The sequence below is a fragment of the Daphnia pulex genome, chromosome 8 (genome assembly GCF_021134715.1).
Source record: "Daphnia pulex isolate KAP4 chromosome 8, ASM2113471v1".
Lineage (NCBI taxonomy): Eukaryota > Metazoa > Arthropoda > Branchiopoda > Diplostraca > Daphniidae > Daphnia > Daphnia pulex.
This window is the reverse complement of record NC_060024.1, coordinates 8,711,147-8,738,358: the sequence shown is the minus strand read 5'-3', so window position 1 is coordinate 8,738,358 and position 27,212 is coordinate 8,711,147. Positions and strand designations below refer to the sequence as shown.

The 27,212-nt window shown below is 41.8% G+C and overlaps 6 protein-coding genes across 9 annotated transcripts; 4 read left to right on the top strand and 2 right to left on the bottom strand.

Annotated features, from left to right (window-relative positions):
• Positions 1-246: 246 nt before the first annotated feature.
• LOC124199721 (neuronal acetylcholine receptor subunit alpha-10-like) lies at positions 247-10,513 on the top strand. Of its 2 annotated transcripts, none has more exons than XM_046595643.1 (12): positions 247-1,403; positions 4,325-4,438; positions 4,546-4,616; positions 4,710-4,797; positions 4,881-5,011; positions 5,100-5,219; positions 7,435-7,651; positions 7,911-8,045; positions 8,660-9,192; positions 9,310-9,502; positions 9,588-9,783; positions 9,849-10,513. In XM_046595643.1, exons 1-12 carry the CDS (start codon positions 1,367-1,369, stop codon positions 9,925-9,927), a joined length of 1,914 nt encoding a protein of 637 aa, XP_046451599.1. In that variant the 5' UTR covers positions 247-1,366; the 3' UTR covers positions 9,928-10,513. The 2 variants fall into 2 exon arrangements, with proteins under 2 accessions (XP_046451599.1, XP_046451598.1); XM_046595642.1 differs by having other exon boundaries at positions 9,307-9,502.
• Positions 10,514-10,932: 419 nt separating this feature from the next.
• LOC124199257 (TRAF3-interacting protein 1-like) lies at positions 10,933-14,306 on the top strand. Its single transcript, XM_046595007.1, has 10 exons — positions 10,933-11,330; positions 11,447-11,564; positions 11,636-11,809; positions 11,874-12,487; positions 12,562-12,607; positions 12,667-12,702; positions 12,774-12,975; positions 13,046-13,256; positions 13,332-13,534; positions 13,602-14,306. Exons 1-10 carry the CDS (start codon positions 11,196-11,198, stop codon positions 13,759-13,761), a joined length of 1,899 nt encoding a protein of 632 aa, XP_046450963.1. The 5' UTR covers positions 10,933-11,195; the 3' UTR covers positions 13,762-14,306.
• On the bottom strand, positions 13,884-15,666 carry LOC124199259 (solute carrier family 25 member 40-like). The gene is made up of 8 exons (XM_046595012.1): positions 15,427-15,666; positions 15,158-15,351; positions 14,799-15,090; positions 14,641-14,739; positions 14,486-14,583; positions 14,340-14,418; positions 14,148-14,258; positions 13,884-14,062 (listed from the first exon to the last, which is right to left on the bottom strand). Exons 1-8 carry the CDS (start codon positions 15,530-15,532, stop codon positions 13,974-13,976), a joined length of 1,068 nt encoding a protein of 355 aa, XP_046450968.1. The 5' UTR covers positions 15,533-15,666; the 3' UTR covers positions 13,884-13,973.
• Positions 15,667-15,735: 69 nt separating this feature from the next.
• On the bottom strand, positions 15,736-19,322 carry LOC124199258. Of its 3 annotated transcripts, XM_046595008.1 has the most exons (11): positions 19,226-19,322; positions 18,841-19,113; positions 18,312-18,779; positions 18,157-18,216; positions 17,741-17,852; positions 17,410-17,672; positions 17,289-17,332; positions 17,006-17,214; positions 16,805-16,937; positions 16,561-16,739; positions 15,736-16,491 (listed from the first exon to the last, which is right to left on the bottom strand). In XM_046595008.1, the coding sequence occupies exons 2-11, from the start codon at positions 18,863-18,865 to the stop codon at positions 16,188-16,190; spliced, it is 1,797 nt and encodes a 598-aa protein (XP_046450964.1). In that variant the 5' UTR covers positions 18,866-19,113; positions 19,226-19,322; the 3' UTR covers positions 15,736-16,187. The 3 variants fall into 3 exon arrangements, with proteins under 3 accessions (XP_046450964.1, XP_046450966.1, XP_046450965.1); XM_046595010.1 differs by lacking the exon at positions 18,157-18,216 and having other exon boundaries at positions 19,226-19,321; XM_046595009.1 differs by lacking the exon at positions 18,157-18,216 and having other exon boundaries at positions 18,841-19,319.
• Positions 19,323-22,335: 3,013 nt separating this feature from the next.
• Positions 22,336-23,802, top strand: LOC124199293. The gene is made up of 4 exons (XM_046595084.1): positions 22,336-23,173; positions 23,245-23,390; positions 23,470-23,483; positions 23,543-23,802. The coding sequence occupies exons 1-4, from the start codon at positions 22,426-22,428 to the stop codon at positions 23,712-23,714; spliced, it is 1,080 nt and encodes a 359-aa protein (XP_046451040.1). The 5' UTR covers positions 22,336-22,425; the 3' UTR covers positions 23,715-23,802.
• Positions 23,803-25,595: 1,793 nt separating this feature from the next.
• LOC124199254 lies at positions 25,596-27,152 on the top strand. The gene is made up of 3 exons (XM_046595004.1): positions 25,596-26,613; positions 26,672-26,817; positions 26,879-27,152. Exons 1-3 carry the CDS (start codon positions 25,836-25,838, stop codon positions 27,062-27,064), a joined length of 1,110 nt encoding a protein of 369 aa, XP_046450960.1. The 5' UTR covers positions 25,596-25,835; the 3' UTR covers positions 27,065-27,152.
• The last annotated feature ends 60 nt before the right edge of the window (positions 27,153-27,212 follow it).

Below are 27,212 nucleotides of genomic sequence, written 5' to 3'. Positions count from 1 at the left end.
CAGGCCAAAAGAAATGTCTCCTTCTATTACATACCGGATTGTCTCTTATATAACACAAAAAAGAAAAAAGAAATAAAAACAAAAAAAAATGAGAAGGCGGGTTAACTAAACAGCGACACGGATGCGCTCTGGCGCCGCCTATTACCGATGCGCATGTGCCCGCCACCGCATATCCACAACATCCAGCAGCGGAAAAGAGAGAGAGAGGGAAATATTTGAGCTAGATATCTATCGCCACTCTTCTATAGTATATTGTAGGCTATACAGCAGCAGCTAGAGAGACGACACAGCTCAGCAGAGACAGCATATATATATACGCCGGCCAACTTTGCCAAGACGGCCAGTCGCTACACACCAGTTCCTCCATCCAGCAGCAGCAGCAGCAGCATATTTCTCCTTTTGCTGAAAACCATTTCATCGCCCAGTGCTGTTTTCCCGTGCTGTTATTTCTCCCCCTATACAGAGAAAAAAGCGATTGTCTAACGGCCGAGCAAGTCATCAACTATACAGACAGCCCGGCCTGGGGGCTGTTATATTATATCCTCCCTCCCCCCCCCCCTCACATATATATATTATATACTGTGTGTCTATAGACTGGTGGTGGTGCCGCTTGTTCATTGCTGAAGGAGGGGGGGTGTGGAGGAAGAAGGGGAAAAAAGGGGGGAAATGAGTGAGTCCAGTGAGTTGCTGCTGCTGCCCAGGAGTGGATCATTACCGTAAAAAGACGCAGGAATATAAGGGGGCCGGCTGCTACTGTACTGCGCTGCTGGACCGGAGACTTTTTTTCTTTTTTTGTCTTGTTTTGTGATTTCATCTGTGCTGACTCGGTGTGCGTGTGTGCTGTGCTGTGCTGTTCCAGTTGGTTTTATCTGCTCTCCTGACCGCTCCTTATAGTCGCCCGGCAGGAGCGCAAGGAGCTGCTGTGCTCTGGTCTCTTCTTTCTTCTATTAGTTATATATCTCTCGACTCGATCCACATGCAGCAGCAGCAGATCAGAGCAGACACTTGACTTCAAAGTCACTCTCCGGGGGGATATCTATGTCTATCTAGATGATGCTGGCCATATAGGCCGTCCTATCCTCTCTCTCTCTCTCTTCGACTCTTTGAGCCTATACGGCTCCTGTGCTGCTATACTGCTCAGCTTCTTCTGCTCGCTATACAGCGGCCGATTGATGATCGCAGAACTCTGTAGATCTTCCACAAAGAGGCAGAATCTACACATCGTCAACTGTGATTTGATTACAAACAAACACAAAACACAAAAGAGGAAGGAAATAAAAAAACAAAAGGCAATAACCGCACGCGGGTCTTTTAACCAGCACGTCATAATATAAAAGTCTGGCATTTCTAGCAGCAGCTCCTACCGATGCATTCGTCCAGATTCCGCGCAGTCGGCACAGCAGGTAAATCATTTCCCACTTGGTTTCGGTCTATATAATTATATTAGGGCTATATACAATCATATACATGTTGTGTAGGCTATGCAATGAACTGGAATTATATAAAGAATATAGTCATTTAGATCATGTATTTATGTTACTACGAAAATATTGGCTACTGGCTAAACACATTTGATTTTAATGCCAGACGTGCAGATTTCCGTGTCGAGATAAATGTTCGGCTTTTGCTTCGGTCTGTGAAGGGATGGCACACATTCTTCATTAAGGAGACAAGAAAAAGGGGACACGCAATAATCAAAACGAATATAATTTACAACAAACATACAATCACAAAGAATATATATATATCCAATCGTACTCCAAACAGCAAGCGGGGCCCGCGGCCAGCAGAAGTAGCCTACATAGCTCATATAGCTCAACCATTGGTTTTTTTTGTTGTTGTTGTTTTCTTTTGTTTGCCCTGTATCTTTTGTGAGCAGCGCAACAGCAGATGATGAGAGAAAGAAGAGCTCTATCCGTATATACATTCTATTCTTTTTCTTTGTTATATATTCCCGTCGTCGTTGTCGTCACAACAGACTTTTCTTCATTCTTTTTTTCTTCTGGGCGGCCGATGCTGCGGGTACGACTTGTACAGTCACGTCTATATAACCCGATCCTGTATTATAATACCACGCCGCGGCCCTTTTTCGATTTGTTATTCGCATCCAATTCCGCAGCAGCAGCAGCAGCCGATATCCCGCGCGTCTGTATTATATATATAAGACATGTCTAATAATACCATCATCGTGGTAGAAGGAAAACCATGTATTTTTCTGGCCGATTGATGAAAATCATTCGAATGTGTATACATACAAACCCGCGAAACGAGAATCTTCCTCTTTTTCCCCCCGCTGATTTCAAAGGGAATATTTCTTCGTCCATCAAATCCTAAATAGGCCTATAGTATTCTCTCCTCTCGAGGGGGTTTTATATCCGTTTGATTTTGATGCTGCTGGTGACTAGCCCCATCAACTTCTTTATTTCTACGTCGTATACAAGTATATATAGTGTGTACTATAAGGGCGCGGTTTTTGAGCTCATCCGCAACTTTTTTTTCTTCTTTTTCAATTGCGATATTATCCGCGCGAGGGTTTAAACCAATAACCCGGGACAGAAAATATTTAGACATGGCCATCTAATCTCTGTTTTTCTTTTCTTTTCTTTTTTTTTTTGCTTTGATACACACATTTCGGATTTTCAAAGTCGTTGCGGTATAAAGTCTATAACAGAGTCCCTCGGCCGCGGTATTATATTATAGCTAGCTAGAGCTATACAGGGTTTGTTGGTATATGCAAATCTCTTTGATATTGCAGCGGGGCAGAGTAAAGTACTAGTAGTATAAATATAAGAATCTTTGACTCTGACTATGTGTGTGTGTGGGTCGAGGGGTGGGGGTGCTGTGGATATCATCCGGTTTTGATGACGGACCAACTATCCCGTTTCGTTTATTTTACACGTCTCATTTGACGGCACACACTAGATGCAGCAGCCATATAGCGTATTAGCCTAGGCAGACCCATGCACGCCGCCCCCACGTAAAAGGACTTTTTTTTTTCGGAGACCAGCAAATATTATTTTTGTGCAATATCAGCTCGACACGCCCACAGGCGTCTATATGTACATCCATCTATGCATGTTATATACACATAGTGTTGATGATTCATCTCACTATCAATCTATACTACTACACCACCACAGCGCCATATATTTTATTTGCCTTTTTTTCTTTTTCTGGCCATTTCGATCGCAGAAAAAATTCTGAACTTATTTCGCTGACGCCTCCAGGCGTTTGATGATCATCATTTTCTTTTCTTTTTTCTTTTTTCGTACTTGTCGATAACGAAATTTTGTTGACGATGCAAATGCAGTTTAAGGGGAGGAGCAGAGAGAGACCCTTGTCTCTTTATTAGCGCGAATGGAAATTGCGGTAACCAGCGCAGCCAGCAGCAGCAGCCAAAGCGAACTTTATAGAGAACAAATTCCACGACTATTTCAAAGCCAAACGCATATAGCAGTATTTCATTACTGGGAATTAATTAGAATAGAGAGAAAGTTGTATTGAAAGTACCTCCAGGAGAGTGAATGATTCGAGTGCTGCGCGTCGATGACTTGCTAATCACACCGCAATTAACGCGTATCTATAATCTATATTTATAGTAAATTTACATATAAAAAGGGCGTGTCCCCCTACCTCTCTAGATACTTATTAATTGATTCATTTGGTTTCTCTTGGAAAATACTTAGAAGCTTTTTTTTTTAAAGCATTACCCATTTGATATGGCGCTGTAACTAATTTGACATGTCAAATACTACTCATCAAAGATGAGATGGGCGGAGGAGAGCAGACCGAATAAATCTTATGGCTGTGATGATTGCGAATATTCGGCTTCGATGGCTCCACAATTAATTAGAAGGACGGGCGAGCTGTCCGTCGATAACGAAGATGTCTAAGCGGGTGAGGGGGAAATTGATGATGAAATTTTAACCGGGAACCGACAACGATGGAGGAATCTGACGAAGCTGATGGGCTATGAGTGCATGGTGCTGCTGCGTACGTACTACGAACCCGAGGACTTAATTAATGACAGACGTTATGTAGACACAAAATTCAGATGCAAATATTAAGAGATACACAGCCAGTCAAAGAAGGGGGGGGGGAGAGAGAATCAAAACGGAAGTAAATCAAAGAAGTTGATTTCCCCATTCGGGATGCTGTGCTGATTCTTTTTTCTCGGAGCGAATGGCGGGTTAGAGATGCGACGGTTTATAAATTCTCATTAATTTGCAAAGTTGTTGAATGTTTCCCTGCTGTGATTGACGCACAACACACAAACGCAACAACATAAGTTCTATATCTCTACTTTGCGTGTGTGTGTGTTTAGCTTGGCTGCTGCTGTCACTTGAGCTCATCCTCCTATTGCCGGAAGCTGTTCACTCGGATCACAACGAGTACCGACTCTTGCGCCATTTGATGGCCAATTACGACAGCAACGCTCGTAAGTCTTCCGCTCCCATCCGCTCCCATTTGATTCCGGGTTTATATACGCTGCTGCACAGCAGTGGCAATCGAGATATGAATTTGACTCTCATTCGATTGTTACAGGTCCTGTCGCCAATTCCACCAAAGCCCTTCAAGTGGTTTTCGGCATGTCACTCCATTTAATCATCGACGTGGTATGTATTAGGATGGAAATCACTTTCAAAAACAAGCGCCATTCAAATTTGTTTAAATTTCCCGCGGTTTTTATTTTTGAAAAAAACAAACAGGACGAACGAAATCAAATACTAACGACAAACTGTTGGCTGACACAGAAATGGAACGACAGTCACTTGACCTGGAACTCGTCCGATTACGGTAACAAATTCATTTCATTCTTCATTTCATTCTTCAATTATTATTAGATTTCAATTCATTTCAAAATCAAATAAAATACCCAGGAGGTATTCACGTGGTGAGAATCCCTTACCAGAGAGTCTGGAGACCGGACATTATCCTGTACAACAACGCCGATGCCCAGTACACGTCCAGCGTCATCAACACCAACGTCATCGTCTCGGACAACGGCGAGGTGAGTGAATTTGATTCTTTCATGAATTTATTTCTTTTTTATTTGAAATTGAATTGAATCAATAATCGACACCGCTGCTGCTGTAAAGGTCGTCTGGCTGAGTCACGGCATTTTCCGCAGCTCGTGCGACATCAACGTCGAGTATTTCCCGTTCGACTTGCAGAGCTGCAAGATGAAATGGGCTTCCTGGACTTACGACGGATTCCAGGTACATCAGACACTCTTCTCTTTTTCTACTTTTTCATCTTGATTAAATGTCTATATAATTATCAAAACTTTGCCGATTCAACCAACGGAGTTATGCATAGGGAAGAAGCCGTGAGAATTGAAACGACAAAAAAACCAAAATTGTTCCAGAAAAGGGCCGCGTGTGTTCCTCGTTCGTCACGAAATTCCTGGGGGCGACACGAAATAAAGGGTGTGACTATACTCTATGCTCTTTCTCAGCCACGCCAGCAAGTCGGACAAATACTTTGAGCTCCTAACTGGGTCTAATAAGAGGCGCCCAACACTTTGAGCTGGGCGAGGACCGGGACCTACATGTATGCATGCACTGGAAATTAGATTACCTACTTACGTATCAAGAAATAAGGCGCGCAGCACCCACCAGAGAGAGAGAGAGAGAAAAAAGGGCTTCCATATGACAGTGTTGTTCCTTAATATATTAGACGACACGTCCGTCGAAAGGATTTCGCGTCTTCTCCTCTCTCGCCAGCACTATAGCTGCTGTGTCTGTCCTATTTTGAATATATATTAGATGTATATAGGGACATGGATAGGAGGACTGTATAGGTGTTTGTGTGCCAGAAAGCCGGGGAATTCATTTTTCTTGAAATTTACCGCCAGCGATTCAAAGTGTCCGGTTGTTTTTATTTTGGTTTGCTGGGCCCAGTAAGCCAAAGCCGCCCGTGCAGGACGAGACTCCGTCCCTAGCTCCGTGATGAAGCACCGAAAACCTCGATGTGTGATCTTTTTTGTGTCGATACAAGAAATAACAAACAAAAGAAAGAAACAAACACAAAAGAGAAAAGGAATACAAGTTGCCAAAAGAGAAAAGAAAAGAAAAAAAAATATTAGACGCTAGGGATGCGCATCTAATAATAATCGAATGAAAAGAGGCCATTCATTCGCCGTTATTTGACTGTGTGTGTATGTGTGTGTGTGTACGTGTATACTCTTTGATCCCCCCTCCAAATAACGCACACGCGCCTTATAATGTCTATCGCTTGCCCAGCAGTCTACCGGCTGTTTGGCTGTGTCTATACTATATCTTTCTGCTGTGTAGTTATTATCAATTGATTTATAAATGTCTGGCCATTTTTGACGACTCAAATTGGATCAATGGCGATTCCTCACAACCATCAGACGTTTAGACATCTATAAACAAGGAATTCGTGAGATATTTATTCCGTCGTTTCCTCGTCCTCGTTACTCTCTAACGCAATCCGGAAGAAAAAGAAGAAATAGGAGACAAGAAGCCAGTCTGATAAATAATATCCCATTAGCAGGGAAAGGCAATCGGATCCCGACGCCGACTGAATGGCTGATGAGCCCCATGCAGCTAGGCGATGCACAGCCCTAGCAGCAGCAGCAGCTCTTTTATTTCCTTTTCTTTTCTGATCAAACATATAAATCGCGTATATTCTTATTCCTTCAGCTCTTTTTTTGCCGTGTTATATACGCAGTTCGTGTGAAATTATTCCTGCGACTTTTGACAGGATTGATGTGTTATGCGACGTGCCATTTCGTTCATTGTCGCTCAGCTTTTCGAGTTCCTTTTGCTCTTGAAATCGACACGGTTGAAATCGTAGAGTGGTTGACATTTCGTTTGTTTCACAAAGTTATTCAATCACACACACAAAAAGGGAAAAAAGAAGAAGAAGAAGAGATTGAAATTTATTTATTTCGCCTTTTTTTTCCGCATGGCGGATCATCGCGATGTGATGTGACGTTATTGGTCCGTGACTCCCAATAGCTCTCCTACGACGACGAACGAACGATGGGATAATATCTACAGTTCAAATGACGAGCGACTCGGCACACTGGCGAGATCGCACAGGATAGACAACATTCTTCGTCCTCTCTCTCATCCCAGCAGTTGCTCAAGTGGCAAAGTTCCCCCACCCCCTCCAGCACGAGATCAGAGATTGAAAATGAACGCGCATCGCTGAACGAACGAGAGTGGGAAAAAACCTTTTCCCCCTCATAGACTGCTCCCAACGGTGGAAAATCGAAAAAATTGCCGATTCCCATCGATGTCGTCACACAGACCATCGCAGAATATTTGACATTTTGAAAATGTCTAATTCAATAGAGAAATAACAGACAAAATAAATAATCGTCCGTTTATATTTATTATTCGCTTGACGGTCTTTTTATTTATTTATTTTGCGTGTGATTTTCATCGGCATTATCATTGGCAGATCGATTTGAAGAAGCAAACGGACGAAGGGGACGTGAGCAACTACCAGACGAACGGCGAGTTCGACCTGGTGGATTTCGAAGCCATCCATCACGAGGAGTACTACAGCTGCTGCCCGGAGCCTTATCCGGACATCACTTACGTCATCAAAATGAAGCGCCGCCCACTGTTCTACGTCTTCAACTTGATCCTGCCCTGTCTGCTCATCAACGGCATCGGTTCGTATTATTATTATGACGACGACATTCATTTTTCTATTAGACATTAAAAACGCGCACCCCACAATCCTCAAATAAAAGCAGACGACTGTCTGATGACATTTTTTCCCCCCACACCCTGGACTCTCCCTGGACCCGATGCAATATCTTTTGCGTTCGGGGAGTGTGTGCTGTGAACTGCGTTTATTCCCCGCAGTAGATTAATAATAATATCTCCAAATGTTTATTTGTCCCATCGTAACATCATATTGCCCGGCAGCTTTACTGGTGTTTTACGTCCCGTCCGAGTCCGGCGAGAAAGTGACCCTGGGCATCAGTTCACTGCTGTCCATGACTGTCTTCCTCATGACCATCAGGGAAAGTTTGCCGCCAACCGAGAAGACTCCGCTCATCAGTGAGTATATATCTCTCATCATCTCGCTCTAACTTCATATTATAGTAGATCTCTATACAGGCTGTGTGGACGTCTATATTATCTCTAATGTCTCTGCTGTGTGTGTGTCTATTGCACGTGCGAGCTGATGGGCAAAAAAAAAGTGGGGAAAATTCAAGTCGGGGGATTTGAGAAGCGCAGAATATAGCAGAGCTATAGCTTATAGCTGGTTATGTGTGTGACGCGCGTGAACGCACTGTTTGCGCTTCGCCGGTCGATATTAGATCTTGTGAGAACTGTAGTACAGTATATAGGAGACTCCACCAACTGACGATATGATGTCGTCGGCAGCCCAAAGTCGTGTCGCCGGTTGATGACCGGTTGACGTCACAGCGCCCGCTAGCGGCGTTTAGACTCTATGATGAAACGACGACGACGACACGGGTTACACATTTTTCTTCTAGACGGAACAAGGGAAAACTTTTAATCAGGACGACGTACTACATCTACCATTCCCTAGAGAACTATAGTGTCTATCATCCGGAAATATAAAACGATCGATATTTTGTATTTTGTATTTTAATTATTTGGCGCCATTTTACCTTTTTTTTAAATAATCCAATCGCGGCATATAGGCTTGTATTACGGCGTCTCCATTTGCTTGGTGTCGTTCGCTTCGGGGCTGTCGGTGGTCACGTTGAATCTTCACCACCGCGGCTTGAGAGGCACTGAGGTGCCGTACATCATGCGCCGGATCATTCTGGGCGGGCTGGCCCGGCTGGTTTTGCTCCGCTTTGATGTCGACGAGAGACACTCGTCGCCGTCGTCCACGCCGAGTTCAGGCGGCGGAGGAGAACACCATCACTCCGGCGCTTCCGGAGATCCCATTCCGGCCAGCCGCTTGGCTTCCCGCAACTTCAACGAATCGCCGACTAAAGTTTGCACGTCGGCCGGCCCCGATCTCCGCTGCACTTGCGGCAAATCTCCACACGGCGGCAGCAGTGGCCGTCACGTTCATCAAAGGGCAGGACGTCCGTCATCATCACATCAGCCACCGGTCGGTGTCTCGGCCACGAGATCCTCCTCCGGCTGGTTCCCAGCGACGCCCCTCAATGGCGGTCCCCCAAGCAGCCGGAATTCTCAGGAGCGACTGCGCTTAAGACTCCAGGTAAACTTATATTTGATCTCGTCCAGCCATTTTTTCTTCTTTCTTTTTCAATTTCTATTAAAAAATTGAATGGAAAAATCGATAAGTAATACAAATGAAAAACGTTTGGGAAAGGAGTTGGAGCCGAGAGCGACCGACGTCTATTTGGATCCCGATTATAACGACAAATTCCAGTCGGCCGATCTGGATTTCCTGGGCATCGGTCCGCCGTCGCCCAAATTCTATTCCCGCCGCGTCCCATCAACGCCCAAAGCCCCGCATCACCATCAACAGCATCCTCAGCAGCAGCCGTTATTGAATCCCGAACCAGGTTCCATCTGATTTCTGACATTTTTCTTTTTCCTTTTCAATCGAAAAGAAATAGGAATGAACAAACATTTTTTTTCCCCCCACAGTGAGTGGGTCGTCGTCTGCTGAAATTGGCGGCGGATTCGGAATCCTGAGCCAAGGCAGCATTTACGAGCAACGATTGACCGAGTTGATGGCCCGCGTGTCCACGGCCGTCGAGCGGAACGAGAACCGACTGGAAGAACAGGATCGCCGGGAGGCCATTGCGCTCGAATGGAAACAGCTGGCCCTCGTTTGCGACAGGTTTCTCTCCCTTTTTCCTATTGAATTTTTCATTGGATTTTCAATTTTCTCGTCAATGTTCGCAGGATCCTATTGCTCACGTTCGTCATCATCACAACCGTCGCCACCTGCGTCGTGCTCACCTCGTCCCCGTACGGTCCGTAAAAATAAAATAAAATAAAATAAAATAAAAACCAAAGTTCCATCTAAATGTTGATGTTGTTGTTGTTGCTCTCCTCGGAGGCAAATAAATAAAAAAATAAATCCATTGTAAAAGCAAAGAAAAAAAAGGGAAATGTCAAATTGTGATTCCATGCATAGTTTTGCCCAAGCCAAAAAAATAATATCGATTATTGATTTGAATTATTTGTTACTTCTCTTCCGTTTAGTGATGTCATCATTATCGATTCTTTTTTTCTTGTTATTATATCAAACAATACTCTATATAAGTTGTTGTACATCTCCTCTGTAATACCATGTAATTAAAAAAAAAACAAAAACAAAAAGGCAAAAAGAGAAAATCTGGTGGGGTGCGTATCGCACGCTCGTGAGTCTAAATCGCATTGTCAACATTTTCGGGAGAGGATTTGAGAGTTATTTTTTTCTTTCTTTCTTTTTCTTTCCTTGTCGCCCCCTTCCATAGTTTTTGGCAGAATAAGTGATGAGTGCCGAGGGTTTTTAGACTGGGCTGTGTAGTGCCATGAGACAACTGTCAAGATATAACTGTATAAATACAATGTGTGGTCTAGTCTCTCTCTGCCCGGCCCGCGCCGACGAGTTATATTCACTAAGATGATATTCCAAGTTTCCAACTGTAACCACAGTCGAGAATTGATGACGGATTGGGATGTCAATCCTGTCAGTGTACAGGGCCAACAGCTGCCGGCGGATTCCCCGGCTGCTGGCGGAGATATACGGGATTACATATACGACAGACGGAGCAGAAGAGTTCAACAGCCCAGACCAGCACAACATGTAATTTAATAAAATTGCAAGAGGTTTTTTTTTGAGCAATTGCGCGTCGTTAACGAACAACTGGGCTCTATTAGTGTGACGCTAATCTGGTCGTTTTGTGTGGTCGGAAAATCAATTAAAAGGAGTTGGTTGTTTCTAGAATTAGACGACAACATTGCACACACTGGGCCGCGGCCTGAATTTTATTTGACAATTGGATTTCTGGTCGTCATGGTGACCGATCGAGCGTCACACAAATACCTTGGCTCGTCAGACGGACACAGATTACTTATTCATCCCAGAATATATAATATCGTGTGTGACGTGTGTTTCGATAGAAACTGCGAATCTCTTTGCAGGAAAACTACCAAACAAAACGCAGCCTTGATCTGGATTATTCGCTCCTCTCGCGTCCTCAGTGTCAGTGTTTCTCCAACACCTGAACCGCCAGCAGCAGCAGCAGTGCTCAGCGAGTAAATATGGTTGAAGAGATAGATCCCTCGGTGATCCAACGCACTCAACAAAAGCTGGGAAAGTACATTCAGCGACCTCAGCTGACGGATAAACTCCTGAAACGTCCACCTTTCCGGTTTATTCACGACATTATCACGGCCGTGAGTCCCAACTTCCAAGTGCTTTTCAAAGTGTTATTTCATGTTTTGACTTATTGATTTTTGGGGTGTGATCTGTGATGATGTCAACCTTTTTCCCATTTTATTGTGTATATCAGGTCATCAGTCAGTATGGCATACTGGAGAATGTTTTCACCAAACAAGAACTACTTTCTGAGAACATCAAGGAAAAAGAAGACAAAATAGCGTTCCTGCAAAAGTTTATCTCCCACATATGTAAGATTGATGTCTAAAAATAATCAAATCTGGTTCTTAAATATTCACTGAAATTTAACTGCCTATTTCAGCATCTGAACTTGGACAGAATTTGAATGTCAAGCCATCCAAGATTGTCGCTGGCATTGAAGCTGGAAAAACAAATTATTTACTTCAAGCCTTGGCTCTGATGCTTGAAAATAATAAGCAAAATAGTAATTCCCAACAAAAGAACAACACCTTGTCAGCCAAACCTGAGAAAAAGGGTATATAGAGATTCAAAGAATTCTAAATATAATTTATTAAAAATGTAATTAATTCCAATAACAGTTTTGAAGAAAAGTGTTCCACCTGGCACTACTTCGAAAGAAAACAATGTATCAAGATCTACAGCCAAATCAGATGCCATCAACAGACAAGCACCCAACACGAATAAAACCAAAGATGTAGCCAAATCAGGAGTCAGCAGTAACAAACCAAGTCAATTTTCTACTTCTTCATCAAAGCCTGCCTTGCCTAACAAAACAACGACTAACAATAGTAAAACTGAGGAAGCTAAAAAAGATCCTGGTGCCAGTAGCAATAGGAAGCCAGACAACACAAGCAAAACATCATCAACCAAGCCAACTTCTAGTGTTTCAGTTAAAATGAACAACAGCAGCTCCCGGAACGTGAAAGACGCTACAGCAACTCCCCGTAGCAGTAGATCATTAGAAAGATCCCAGCAACAAAATCAGAAAAATATTGTCGAAGAAACCATTGCCGATGATGTGACGAACGTTGATCCTCCGGACTATTCCAACAATGTTGACGAAGAACCCGTTAAAGATTCATCAATAATTATCCCGACCGATGGTTTCGATGACAAATCCTTACATGTGTCTCCAGATTTCCCTTCAATAGACAGCGGGATTACAATCGAACAGCCTATGGATACATCAACCGTAATGATATGCTACTAAAATAATGATTTAAATTACTTTCTTAACTCTTTTGTTTCTTGTTTTAACTGAAAAAGATCCGACCTTTAAAATCTTTGGCTGCTCGAGATCTACAAGATGAAGGTCCATGCATAGTAATTCATTTTGATATATTTTTTTATTAACGTATACTTAATCAATAGGGATCGACGATTTGGCAGAAACGCAGGAGCCGCCTGGTATGATGAAGAGCATAAAAGTTAATTCAGTATTTAAACAGTTTCCGTGCATTATTGATTTTCTCTGTTAGAAATGATCCCCAGCAGGATCGCACAGCTGTCACCACCTCAAACTAACATCCTGAATGCGTTCGAAAAGCCGATTCCTAATCGAAGTTTAAGTCCCAACTTGCCACTCAAGCGACCGGCCAGCGGAAGTCGGCCGAAAAGTTCTCGGCGTCCGCCTTCGAGGACCTCAAGAGATAGACTTTCAGTCATTCAACAGGACAGCAGGTATATTTGGTGGGCTTCCTTCCTCTATTGCGCCATGACAGTTGCGTCACAAGTTTTCGGTTCATTCCAGACCTATGACTGGCCAAGTGCCTCGAGTGATTATTGAAGGCAATCCCATGTCAGACGACGAAGAAGATAGAATAGTCCAGGCAGCTGTGTTTGATCAAGCCACGGCCGATCTCTCTCAAGCTGGCGCTGATGAATTCATGGGCGGTGAACAGGGTAAACTAGTCGAACAAATTTTATCTGCCCAAAGAGAGTGGGATCCCCTATCGGATATGGTACGGAGAAATCAAAATAGATTTTTATTTTAAATATAATTAACTTTCAATATCTTATGTTGCAATGAATGAAAGGAGTCTGGCAATAGGGAGCATGACAGCTCTTCAGCCCAAGTGCAGCATCTGAAGAGTCTCATCCAAGAAATGGCGCAAGCCGCATTGCCGCTGGGCCAGTTGATCCCGCTCATTCACGAAGATATGGAGACGGTGCATCAGGAATGGCAATTTTGGAAGCGGGAAGCCGATCTGCTGGAGGAGGAATATCAAAGAGAAAAAACGTAACTGGCACACTTCTTCGGCAACTGGGGCGGACTCGTTAGCAACTAATTCTCTTCTGCTCAACAGATCGATTGACAGCGTCGTTGAAAAACTTCAGGCCGAGTTGGAGCAGTTGGACCGTGTCGTTCTCGAGCATCAGATGAGACTTAACATGGCCAAAGTTTCCGTCCTCAAAACAGAAAAAGACGTTTCGCTCGTGATCTCAAATTTCGGAAAGAAGCGCTAATCTTTCAGATGTTGCCGGTTTTGACTTAAATTTTTGACAGTAAATAACCCCTATTTTAAAATTAATAATAATAATATATGATCTCTAATCGTTAAGATAAAGAAAAGGTGGAATGGAACGCCTTTATTAAAACATTCCATTTTATTTTATCTCAAGTCATCACTAAAAAAAATGTCAACAAACTAGATTCTCTGTCGGACGTGCAAGTCGTTTCACGTATTTTCGAGCATCTTTTTGTTGTAACGACTGAAATAATGTTTCCCATACTCGTACGATGAAATCATGACTGCACAGGCCGGTGCTGCAAAAAGGCAAGAAAAGATGATAACCTTTGAACCTTGCAAAGAAAAGTGCATTAGAAATTTGTATCAATTAAGAAATCGAACCTATTTTGGCTATTCGCGGTACTAGTCCCGCAAAAAGTCCCCCAACTCCTCGTTGCTGGTAGATCCTTTGAATGATTTCTTTAGTTGTGCTGACCTTTCTCGGTGGCTCATCTGTGAAAAGTGGAATGGAAAATATCAGCAATAAATACTATAAAATAACCTGTGTTTAAAATTATCCATCCGCATTTTTACCTGAGCGTATACTTTCTCCGAACTCGAGTTGCCTCAAAGTTTTTACCACGTCGAAAGGGAGCGTGACAACGGCAGCGAGCTGCATATTTGACAAAAAAGTTGATAAGTGTCAAGTTTAATGACCATATATTTTTGTTGAATTTCACCATTCCAGCCAACGCTCCTCCGACGAAGCTCTGCGAAATTGTTATATCAGGCGAGGGCAGGAATTTTTTATACGTCTCGTAAAACGACCAATAGATAGCTAGGGACAAAAGAGTTGTTAGGAAGTTTTGTGTCAAATTTAAGGATTAAAACTTACCGGAAAATGGCACATCTCTTAATAATGATGGGGATAGCCCCTGCCATAAGCCGAAGAAACCTCGATTTTTAACCAATTCACGAACCGCAACACCCACCTCTATTAATGAAATAATGTTATGTAACACTGAATATTCCTTGAGCTCTGCTGAGCTGTACCTTGATAGCTGAGCTTTTGGGACTGCATTTTGGTTCGAATCAACTCCAATGGACTGACCATAGTGACTGCCAATGTTCTTCCAACTCCACCGGCAACCAATGATGTCAGCCATACAGGTTGCTGATGGAAGAAGCTTCCTTCCACATCCTGCCTATCTTTAATAAAACATCTCAACTGCTCATACATGGTAAAATACACCATAGTGGCAGGTAATGCAAGAACAAGGGTTGGTGAGAGACCACTCCACAAAGATGAAATTCCTTCAACTTTAACTATCTTTACAAATGCATCCTGTAGTTAAAGTACATATTAGTTATATAACAGCTAAATCTTAAAATCAACACTTGACATATTATACCAATGTTCCTGTAAATTGCCCTGGCCTCCTGTACCACTGTTCTTTTGCAATTGAAGCATTTAGTTGTTTGCCTTGACCATTCACACATATTATACAGTGATCCATCAAGCCATTACAATAAATGAAACAGCGATTTGGTAGCATTGGTTTCTGCTGAGCCTGGAGACGGATTTTGACGACATCCAGCGGCGTGACTAAAATTTGAATGAAAGGGGAAAATGTGACTATCACACGAAAAAGCGTAGTTATAGAATGCATTTTTTTGTTACCAAGTGTTGATGTTGTAAGGGCACCAAGACAAGAACACAGCATTTGCTGGGAAGGGGTGATTCGATAGCGAGGGTCGTCCACGTCAAATTCTGTGATCTTTGCCATTGTCACGTACGCAATGTTGCGTTCTCAATGTTTCAATCTTATTTAATCCTCTTCTTTTACTGTAAGACCATACCGCCGCTGCTGTTTCAGAAGAACCACGAGACTTCAGACTGATGTCATGTTTACAGTTTACTGAGCCATCTAGCGGTTTAACAAATTGAATCTTATGGTGGGCGGGAAACCAAAAAATTTGATACATTAAGTAAGATTTGAAGCAATTTGTATTGTAATAATACTGTTCTTACACAGAATTCGATTTTGAAAAAAAAGGCCGTATCATAAATTCCACCTAAAAGCTACCATTAATTTGTATTTTGGATATAATATGTTTGCATTTAAAAATGAATGATGATTCGTCAATTTGTAGCTAGGTATTATATAGCTAAAAATAATTAGCTTGCGTGATGCAAATATATTATGTTCTGGCTATTAGTCTAATATAGTTGTATGGACTAGGACGTAATTTGGGAATAGCAAAGGAAAATGCAGCAGCTGGATGACTCGATTTAAAAACGGCTAAAAAGTATGGTTGTGAATGTCAGATCTTAATAAATAAACAGATCAAATGATTTGAAGAGAAAGAGACACCAAATTTCAGAGAACAACTGAATGGCAATAGAATTTTGGCAAATTGAGTAGGGCCAAACAATGTAACTTAGTCGTCATTGGAAAGGGTCATTGAACAAATGACAGCTTTTGTGAAAGCAGCTGCTGCTAGTGATGCATAAGGTTGCCATTCCTTTTTCCTTGAGCCATCTTTGTAGTCGGCTATGCCACGCACAATCAAATAAGAATCTTTTCGATTGCCGTAAACGCTTTCAATGACTGCATCGTATTCCATGTCGAACGCCAATATTCCAAAGCGGGTGGCGAAATCCTGTCGAAGTTGATCGTCCTTGCTCACTTGACGGCCAGCAGCTATCGGTCCTAGGTGAATTACTGGCTTGCCTGTCTGGCGCCTACAAAGGAAAGTAAATTCACCGATTATAAAAAATGAGATTAGTGCTGTTTAAAATAAACACGCTTACCCATTTTCAGAAGAGCCAGTGGGATGCGTGACCTCAATGACGTCAGATCCTCCAAGAGACATGTATAATTTATCAGTGTCTTCTGAAGGACGAGCAAAGTTAACGCCATCTTTCGACAGTTTGCTTATTCCGTCTGTGAGGTAATCATTCCAAACTGCCTGACTAGGATTTTCCTCGCCCTGGATAGATTGCGTAATCTTGACTTATTATTTCTGCTGCAACCATTTGCAATATTAATTTATACTTGTGTTTTCAAGCGGCTGCTGATTTCTTGTAGGAGGAGCGTTGGCGGGGCCCAGGATTTCGTTTCATAAACTGGAGTGCTTTGCGTCTGCCCTTCTTTAACTGGTTCCAGTTCACAATACGTATATATATCTCTAGAGAGTTTTAAGATGACAAACGATGAGTACTGCTATTTCATTGATTCAATAAACTGGGCAATCACTTGTTTGGTGGGATGGGCGAAGAAACGACAACGTCACCAAGGCGAACGTGGCGTGCATGGTCCGTGTAATGAGGAACTCCTCCGCCTAATCCCACGAGAATTACGAATTCAACTGCCTGGAACGTCCCCAGAAGTCGGGTTGTTGTGCTTCCGGAAGCAATCAGGGCTTCTCGTGTGTGGCCAACGGTGGGAAGTTTTGTACAGACCACCTACAAATAAAAGTACAGAGCAATCAAATCAGTTTTATGATCACATGAGTATGACTATCTCCAATTGATCTTACTCTGTGCTGGCCGATGTTACCCAACGTGTAGATATTTGATTCACCTGACAAAGACACGAAATAGGTTATGGCACCACGAATAGGTATGACGTTACCAATGGAATATTAAATAAATACGCACCGACGGTCGTGTAGCGAACAAAAGTTTCTTGGTCATCCATCATGGCGTCAACCGCAAGTTTCTCGCAATACTGAGAAGTAATAATGGCGATAGTGGGTTGCTTGGCCTTGACGATTTTCGGCATTTGCTTAACCACTTTAACTTTATTTTCGTTTTGCACTACGCGGGTGAATGATTCGTTGCCATTCACGGTTTTCACCATGCCGCTTGCTTGAAGTTCCGATAGGAGTAAAAATACTTTACTTTTTTCGCTGTGCGTTTGTCTAAAACAAAAAAGGGTGTACATCAACACGCTAGCCAAGGAATTTTTACGATAATGAATGAAACATACTTGGCCATTTCAGACACAGACAGAGGATTGGGATAGGCAGACTCGATCATTTCCAATAAACGCGAAGATGTGACTTCAATTTCGGTAAGACTCACGTCTTGATCCATCATACCTGTGCAAAATGATATGAATGTAGAATTATTATTTCATCCGATTCGTGGGTGGTTTTTCTACTGCGGTTGCCATTAATCATTATTAGTATTAAGCTACAGGTTATTAGCGATCGGTGAAACACGGCACACACGCACGCAACATTAGTGGGCTTGATTATACGAGTAAAGGGACCCGCTGATTATACAGGTAAATGTGTGGGGCATATTTTTCAAAATTTGTGTAGTGAATTATGTCGATCTATTCAGCCTATGCAGCATACTCAAATCAGAAATGTGCAGAGCTGATCAGCAAGAGAATCTAACCTTTAACCTTTTTAGGCTTCCCCTTTATTCCCACAGATAAAAGTATAGTTCCCTGTTTGGCTGTAGAAGTCAATTTAATTGTATATCCTTATTTGTTTTATGATCTTTTGAGTAAAAGTAAAAAATAAAAAAAAAATAAACACAAATTTGCAAACCTGCATCAGGTGGTGGCTGACTGGACTGTCCAAGCTGCTTCAGTTCTACTTCAATCTTTCGTAAAGTAGGATAATCTTGTTGCATCAGTTTCATGATTTTCTTGATGAATCCAACATAGTCCCTGGGAAATTCGAATGGGGCAACCAATTGTTTGAAGAATTCTTGAGCAACCTTTGGTTGATCACTTTCAGAGACCACTTCCTTGAACCAAAATCTGAGTTGTCGACTTTCCTTGGTGTGCATGTTTGTGGCAGCACTGATCAAGTACACACAAAACTCCAATGAAAGTTGTGCCGGTGTTGGATCATCTTCAACGGCCACAGTGTTTTTATTAATAACAATCCCTTTGTGAGCCCCACCTGCGACATGAAGATTTTCTTGCTGGTCTTTGATAGCTATGGGACGCCTTTCAACCACAATAGTGGTAGAATTGGCTGTCCTCTTCCCCGGTGTCATAATAATCTGATCTAGAGAAATAAAAAATAATTCTATAAGGTACAATTGACTGCATTAAATGAGAGAAACTACCTTGATCTTGGCTGTTTTCCTGCATCTTTGGAATGTTGGTTGTTGAAAACTGACGAGTGATTGAAAATATCCCTTTCACATGCACACACACAACATCAGTCTGGTCAGAAAGTTCAAGCTCGACTAGTCAAATGCCGTATCGTTTACTGCACGGGAAGAAGAGGCGTGCTAGAAATAGATTTTTTCTCGTCCCTCTCCACACACGATAGAGCACTAGCAACCGGGTATTTCTGGGCGCGACTGTCTAGCCTTATATACACTGTGTAAAAGCGGCTAGGCAAAGATTGATTAATAATCGCAGCACCGATCGTCCAGTCAGCGATCAAAACGTGACGTGAAATACAAGTGAGATTTATATCCTATTGCACAACACAATGTGACTCACCTTGTTCTCATTGACTAGCATAAACTTTCAAATTCTGGCAATATCCTCGGGCATTAACTGTCAGTCCAATCCGTACTGCGTTGAATTTGGAGTTAGACTAATACCAAGAAATTCTATGAGCGGGCACACAGCCGACACAGCCTCAAAACCCGCTTCTGACTTTCTCTACGATATAGCATTTCCTTCAGCAAAGCTTTTATTGTCTCATTCACTCAATTCGCCGTTTCCTTTTCCGCTGTGTCTTTCATCTCCCTTCTTTTTAGAGTACTTTTTTGTTCCATTATAATTATACACCCAAAAAAGGGACAAGAGTGTCTTGTTTCAGGCACACCCTTGCCTTTAGTCTTTACCCCAAGCGTTCTCCGTTATCGATCCAGCATTCGAATGCACGACGCTTTAACAACAACAAATTCTCATTTCCTACTTCCAGTAATCTAATACCTTCCATTTCAGATCGATTTTAAAATTAACTTTAAATGAAATGAAAGTGACACCAAAATTAATTAAGATCTTATCATTTGTCTGCATAATGAAAGATGCACATAATTTTACGATAAAAGTCACAATAAACTAAGCGCGTGGGCTCAAAAAAAAGGGGGGATTGATATTTTAGGACTAGAGGCCGGGTGCTGTAGGGGATTTTTGTGGAACTGACACGGCGGGAGGATTAACGAGTTCCGGCAGGGCCAAAGGGGAACCGAACCCAGTTTTCTTGGCATATGTTTTGAGTTATCCTTCGGTTGAGAATTGAAAGAATCTTTTTGTTTTTTCATCATACGGGATCTTTTTCTCTCAGCCCCCAACGACGACTTCCGTTTGAAATCCTTCCTCAAACAAAGGTGAAATAAAACCATACAGTGTCAAAGTGAAACCTGATCGCTTTTGGTACCGCACGTCACGCACGAAAACGTCGACAATGGGTGGAGTCTCACAGAGTATCGCCGCTATGACGCGTTGCTCCGTAAGACCATAAATAACCGTAAACGTCCGGGCACGCGACTGGATCATCGACTTCTGTCTTTATATGATAAGTAAAAATCATTAGGAACTGAACGACGCAGTATGTCCCTGAAGTTGGAAGGGAGTACTACCAAGGTGGCGATCTATAAATCAAGAAAGGCATAATCAATACGGCAAATATAAATAGCATCTCATCTATTCCGTCCAACGGCTTTTATTTGTAAACTCTGTTGAAATAGGATCAATGGATCAATAGGATTGGAAAAACAATTCATATACGCACGACATAAATTAAAGCGAAAGTTAACGAGTGTAGACGAGCTAGGATTATAGACTATAGAGAGAACGTTTCCCAAAGTTCCTCCTGATTCTTGTCTTTCTCCACGCTGTGGACTAAAAGTTTTGGACCACCGTGATCGCCAAAGGGCGAAGCACTCAACAAATCAATGCACTTCACCGGAAATCTAAGGGAACAACTCGTCGAATGGGAATCACAAACTGCTGAGAGACATCAATGTTAACACGCGTATAATAGAGATGTTAGAGAGAATAGAAAAATAAGGCCTACATGCATTGCTGTCGAGAAATTTTCGTTTTACTTACTAATTTTTATTTGACGGAATGTATAAGTAAAACTATTTTAGCCTAGTTTAGCCAAGACTGTGTACGACCGTTCACGATTTGCAATGTAAATCAAACTTATGAATAATATGAGAAAAAGGAATAATATTTTTTATTTTTACTTTCGCCGATCCATAAGAATAAAAAACTGAATAAAGAAAGATTTAAAAATTCTTTAGAAAATAACTAGAGCTTAACAAGTCAAATTAGGAGAACTAGAGGTCATTACGCATGAAAATTGAAAGCAGTAATTATGTCATTGGGAGTGTCTTGATTAAAATCTCAAAACTAATGACCGAGCTGAGTGCTCTGTAATTTCTCAGTCAGCGCAATTAGATAGTGAGTGCGAAAGTGTTGTCTGTGACAGAATCCCCATGGGGGAAATTACGTGGATGCTATACCGGGAGTGTAGAATTTCGTGTAACGAATGAATTCATGGCTGGAACGACCCAACGTTAAACGGCACGTTCACATGCCTTCTACTTGCCATATCTTTTTCTTATAAATTCTTCTAGAGTGGTTTTGTTTTATTGTTGGAATGTGCCGCTGGAGGAGAGGAATCATATACCACGTTTTATCTCTACGTAATTGCGAGAAGGAAATTCCAGTGTCAAAAGAGACTGCATGCGCATCCGGATGCTGCATGTTAAGTAATACAGCACAGAATTATCGACGCGAGGAAATCATTGGAGCAAAATGACGTCGTGCTCGTTGCTTTTGGGTCTAGTTGGAAATGCTTGCAACGCTTACGATTCCTGGCGTTGCCCGAATCACATCTCAAACACATATATCTCTTACAATTTGAAAACATCATTAGTATCGAGAACACATGCATAATTTGTATTGATCAACATCAATGACGAACCGAATATAGTGAGGGCTTTTTATGCCAATAGCAAATTGTATATGTTAATAATTCCAGCACGAAGCCGATTTTGCTCTAATTAAGTAAAGCAACGTCAATAACCCCCACTCCTAAAACGAAACGACATCCCCCCCCCCAAAAAAAAATGTTACATAACTTTATTCATAGAACAAGATTTAGCTCGAATTCTTTTGTTCCGTATACGAGACAGATGGTTCACGGCAGGTGGCTTATAAGTCAATGTTAAATGGCCAAATGTCAAATGAATGCATGTCTGAAATGTTGCCTCTAAATCACGAAGCCTTAAATTGTTATACAAAGTTTTTCTTGAAACAACTATAGTTGCGGGAAACCTTTTTGTGCGAACATCGTTAAACGAAAGCAAAAAAGGTTTCTCTGTTTTCCAATATAAATTAAAGAGCAAACGTGGAGGCAACTCCACGTTGATACATCACAAAACGTGAGTATCAATCACGATGCCTATTTTTTCGAATATTAACTCATAGTTTATTGATCTATATGCGTATGGATTCCATATTTTAAGTCACACGTTTTTGTTCTTTTATGAAGGGCAATATAATATTCAAACAAAAATGAAATAAAATTTAACGGAACAAGAAAACGAAATTACACTTTTTGTATTAGCAGCCGGTCCTCAGCCACAGGTTGTTGGTAGATGTCCAGTCCTGGTTTAGACACCAGAAGAGCTGGAAGTGAAATTTGAACGTCTCACAGCTCAATCAAGGTCTATAAAATGTTCCCTCAAGCCCTGCAGCAAATATTCAACCGACAAAACACCCAGTTCACGCTCATTTTTCTGGCGATGGCTTCATTCGGATTTATCGCGAAAAACGCCTCGAATGGGGAAAATGAATTAGGAGAATGTGCCGCCGAAGATGCGGAGGACGAGACAAACGCTTTCGTTTCCCCTCTGTGTAGTTGCGGGAAGAAAATTCCAATGTCAACTAACGAAACGGCCGATCCGAACGCTTTCCAGTGGTGCGGAACAGAGTCATCCATGCGAGGTCGTCATCAACGTATCGTGACCTACGCTCTATTCGGAAATGCTCACAACGCTTCCGTTTTCAGACGCTACTACTCCAATTTGAGGAACATATCCCTGACAGTGGCCAAACAATATCCGGGATACGTTATTCGAATTTATCATAATCTCGTGGACGAGCCGAACAGCGAAGGTTACCGGCAGTTGTGCAACATTTACTGCCGATATCCGAACGTCGACTTGTGCGACGTACCGGCGCTGGCCGACCGCATTGGCAATAGCACAACGCCGATCGATCCCGCTCTCGTCCGTGGACTCAATCCAAAAATGTACCGTTTTTTGGTCATGCTCGATCCCAATGTCGATGTGTTCATTTCTCGTGACGTCGATAGCCTCATCTTTCCCAGAGAGGTCGATGCCGTCAGACAATGGCTCCCGTCCAATTATACGTTCCATTTGATGAGAGATCACTCGGGCCATGGCTCTATCATATTGGCAGGTACTATATAGATAATACAATTAAATATTGAGCTATGTTCTGCTTATCTCTTTGAACAATTACTTTTATAGGAATGTTTGGAATAAAGCTCCATGAAAGAAGGGATCTGATCGAAGGATTGGCAAGAGCTTTGGTCCTTTCTGGGCAGAATAAGGTTTTCCATCAAGATCAAGCTTCGCTGGATCGCATCCTGTGGCCTGTAGCAAAATATGACGTGGTAAAATAACTTTTTTAAAGTTAATAATGCTAATAATTGCAACTATAATTTCTTTCTGTTGTGGTTGTTTGTGGAACAGATGGCTCATGACAGGTATTTTGACATATAAATTTCGCATTTTATTTTATTTTATTTGACTTGAATTTTGACAGTTATCACTGTGAGAATCCGTACATCGTCAAAACTAGTGTACTTAAGGTTTTTCCCTTTCCCACCCGACGAAACGGAAGTTATTACGTCGGAGGTGCCGGTCACGAAATGTATCCAGCCGTTTGCCCAGTTGCCTGTCGTCCTCCTGACCACCAGGACTGGATACATTGTTAATTCAACTTAAGTCAATTACATTATTAAAATGTTCTCATTGAATAAGTCAAAAAATGAAAACGCATAATAACACACAACTTAAACTTGATAAACGTTCCTATTTTATGCCTACAGGCAAATGATGCACAGGTTTAACGAATTTTTCGTTTTTTTTTATTGCCCTTGCTCTTCCAAGTTCCAACAGATGGCTGGTACCATAGCTATCACAACGCAGGAACTAAAACGAGCATTCCTGACCATTCCTATTTTAACACCGCCTTTTCCGACCCATCGGGAACATGCGGAAATCGATAAACAAGGCCGTACGGCACTGAATAATTTCGCTTCCTGTTGCAACTCGTCCGCTGGGTTGATGCGCTTCTAAATTTAAGGAACTTATCCAGTCACTTTGCTGAAAATCCTAGGCTAGTTTCGGTTATTTTTTATAACTTATAGATTTTCTGTATTTTTTGGGTGGAAGGCGATGGGCAACACGGAACTAGATTGCAATAATAAGAGCGCATATTTCAATAAAAAAATGTGAAAGAAAATGTGAATGAGTCGAGTATATGTAACATCCGGTAGCGTTAAAAAATCTGGCAAACATTTAGAAAGGGAATGTTAAGTACATCCGCAAATAACGTCCATGACGAAAGGTTGTCGACTCGATGAAATCCTCATTCGTCTTTGGAAAATTCACCGGAAATAAAATTTTTTTTAAATATTTATAGTCTCGCGAGTTGGTTACATGTTTTCGTCGAGTTTGATTGACAAGATGAGCTATATTATTACTCACTTTTGTAATTACGGTCGCTTTTCTCACAAACAAAGAGGTATTAGAACATTTTCCCAGGGAAGAAAAAAAGACGGCAGCTGACTCGTACCATGTTATGTATAAACATCTGTCAGCATTTCTAGCCTTGCAACACACGGTAAACGGAATTTAGCATTTGACTGCTTAAAAACTCACGGCAAATATTCTCATCAAGGCATCTGCTGTTTGGTCATTCAACATTTTTATTATGGGAAAAAAGTATATGGTGTAGCAAGAAATTCTCTTGAAATTGAAGCGCTATGTTAACGATCAAATGTATAATGATGAACTTGAAAAAACAAAACAAGAAGGATGAATTTGTCTTATGTTTTTCCATGGCAAGGATTATAGTTGCAATTAGCTAGTTAGAATTTCTAGACAATGTCACTATTAGGGAACAGTATTGTTTGAACCATAATCTAAATAAAGTTATGCGGGAAGTCGCAGAACACTTGTGTGTATTATATTTCTAGGCCTATACAGTATATGCGGGCCTACACGAATTCAGTTGGACAAAGAAAAAAGTAATTCAACTGCAGAAAAGTTAAATTATGTTGGTACAGATGTTGCTTGTTATTGTCTAGAACGTATGATCTCTTTACATCCGCTGACATCACAATCAATCAGTCTTAAATGAAAGTATCATGTTTTAGGTATATTAATAAAACCACGTTAACTTGTCACTTTCAGTCTATTTTAAGAAAAATAACGCTTAATATATTGATTATAGCCATCAGAAGCTGCGCTCCGGCGACAGGCGCTAACCCGCTCCGCCATTGCAATTACGGCCCTTTACATACGGTCGTTCTTACATTTTTCCATTAATTAAATGAAATTGTTTTCCTGTCATGATATTAATTAATCCACAAATTGTATCTTTGTTCTACTGGTTATACTACTCAACTGCAAACTTAAAGATAGGTGATTCTATCTGTAGAAAAGTTATAATATATTATGTTATAAGCTTATTTTTAGAAAAAGCTATTTTTAAAATTCATCGTTGTGCTTCAGTGATGTGTCGAACAATCGGACATCCTCCAATAAGACTGAAGGGATAAAGTGATGCGTATATACAACCTTCACACAGGTGAATGATCTCAAAATTCTTCAACCTTTTTCTGTCAGCTGTTATACCTACACAATTCCACGTCGGTATTTACCTCGCTAGCTAGTCTTCAATTTCGGTTTCAATATTCATTCGGCAGCCAACATCCGGCGTGGTAACATGCTGGTCTCTACTGAAACGTTGTGAGTATGCGTAAACTCACAGTACTAATAACGTAAAGTGTACATGCAATAATTTCTCTCCTCACGGCCTAGTAGTAAGAATGATAACGTTAAACAAACTGATTCAGTTAGTGACACGCCAGTCTCGTCAATTGACTTTCGTGACTCTGGTTTTCGTCGCCATCGTCGTCGTCTGGAATCAGAGCAGCAATTCCAATTCAAATCAAAGTCGCCAGTGCAGAAGGAGATCGCCGGGAACAAATCAAACGGAAGAAGGACCGCCGAAATACATTTCGTCGCTATGCAACTGTGGCAAAGAAGTTGCGACGGGCAACGTATCGATTCGGCCCGATCCGAACGCGTTCAAGTGGTGCAGTTCGGAATCTTCCATCCGCGGAAGGCATCAGAAAGTCATCACGTACACGTTGTACGGAAACGTTCACAACGCTTCCGTCGCCAATCGTTACTACTCTTTGTTGAGGAATATTTCGCTGACGGCCGACAGAGATTACCCTGGATGGGTTGTCCGGATTTATCACAACATCCGCGATCGAGGTGGACCCGAGAAAGAAGCTCACAATCAGCTCTGCGACGTTTATTGTCAGTTTCAAAATGTCGACCTGTGCAGTGTGCCTCTTATGATCGAGCGCATCGGCAACAAAACGATGCCCATCGATCCCGCTCTCCTCGCTGGATTGAATCCCAAAATGTTCCGTTACTTGGTCATGCTCGATCCCAATGTCGATGTATTCATTTCACGAGATGTCGACAGCATTATTTGGCCAAGGGAAGTCGACGCTGTCGACGAATGGCTCAAGTCAAACTACACGTTCCACGTTATGCGCGATCACACGTTGCACGGTTCCATCATTTTGGCCGGTAATTGAATTGTTTGTGTAGTATTAGACAGTTAATTAATAGGTTATTGTATGTGTAGGAATGTGGGGAGCCAAACTTCATCGGCGTAGAGATCTGATTGAAGGTCTGATGCGAGCTTTGGTGCTTGCCGGACAGGATCAAATCCGTTGGCAGGACCAAGCCTCGTTGGACACTATCGTATGGCCGGCCGCTAAATATGACGTGGTTAGTTATTATTTATTATTGTGCATTGTATTCGTGATATTATCTGAACGGTTTTTGTTAGATGGCCCATGATTCTTACCAGTGTCAGAATGAACATTTGACACGGACGTCACCACTGAAAGTATTCCCATTCCCAACTAAACGTAACGGCAAGTATTACATTGGTGGTGCAGGTGGCGAACTCTATCCCGCTAAATGCCCGGAGGCCTGTCGACCGCCAGATCACAAAGACTGGGAATATTGCTGATAATACATACGACGGAACTTTGCTTTCATTTTCCTTTTTTGTCCTGATAATATCAACGCTTAATGAAATAAATAACTATGTAAAATTTTTTATAGTTAATCTTCATAATTTGATCAATAAATCAATTTGTTTTCAACGTAAGCTATAA

Bases quoted from the DNA above. Each gene is read 5' to 3' on its own strand.
- LOC124199721 (XM_046595642.1), top strand. From the start codon at position 1,367: ATGCATTCGTCCAGATTCCGCGCAGTCGGCACAGCAG. The intron at 4,439-4,545 runs GTAAGTCTTCCG...CGATTGTTACAG, and splicing joins CAATTACGACAGCAACGCTC to GTCCTGTCGCCAATTCCACC. The intron at 5,220-7,434 runs GTACATCAGACA...TATCATTGGCAG, and splicing joins GGACTTACGACGGATTCCAG to ATCGATTTGAAGAAGCAAAC.
- LOC124199257 (XM_046595007.1), top strand. From the start codon at position 11,196: ATGGTTGAAGAGATAGATCCCTCGGTGATCCAACGCACTCAACAAAAG. The intron at 11,810-11,873 runs GTATATAGAGAT...TTCCAATAACAG, and splicing joins AGCCAAACCTGAGAAAAAGG to TTTTGAAGAAAAGTGTTCCA. The intron at 12,488-12,561 runs GTAATGATATGC...TAACTGAAAAAG, and splicing joins AGCCTATGGATACATCAACC to ATCCGACCTTTAAAATCTTT.
- LOC124199259 (XM_046595012.1), bottom strand. From the start codon at position 15,532: ATGGCAAAGATCACAGAATTTGACGTGGACGACCCTCGCTATCGAATC. The intron at 15,352-15,426 runs GTAACAAAAAAA...TTCAAATTTTAG, and splicing joins CCTTACAACATCAACACTTG to TCACGCCGCTGGATGTCGTC. The intron at 15,091-15,157 runs GTATAATATGTC...CTTTAACTACAG, and splicing joins GGCAATTTACAGGAACATTG to GATGCATTTGTAAAGATAGT.
- LOC124199258 (XM_046595008.1), bottom strand. From the start codon at position 18,865: ATGCAGGAAAACAGCCAAGATCAAG. The intron at 17,853-18,156 runs GTTAGATTCTCT...CATTTTGCACAG, and splicing joins GAAGCCTAAAAAGGTTAAAG to GTATGATGGATCAAGACGTG. The intron at 16,492-16,560 runs GTAAGCGTGTTT...TTTCCTTTGTAG, and splicing joins ACTGGCTCTTCTGAAAATGG to GCGCCAGACAGGCAAGCCAG.
- LOC124199293 (XM_046595084.1), top strand. From the start codon at position 22,426: ATGTTCCCTCAAGCCCTGCAGCAAATATTCAACCGACAAAACACCCAG. The intron at 23,174-23,244 runs GTACTATATAGA...TTACTTTTATAG, and splicing joins TGGCTCTATCATATTGGCAG to GAATGTTTGGAATAAAGCTC.
- LOC124199254 (XM_046595004.1), top strand. From the start codon at position 25,836: ATGATAACGTTAAACAAACTGATTCAGTTAGTGACACGCCAGTCTCGT. The intron at 26,614-26,671 runs GTAATTGAATTG...TTGTATGTGTAG, and splicing joins CGGTTCCATCATTTTGGCCG to GAATGTGGGGAGCCAAACTT. The intron at 26,818-26,878 runs GTTAGTTATTAT...GGTTTTTGTTAG, and splicing joins CGGCCGCTAAATATGACGTG to ATGGCCCATGATTCTTACCA.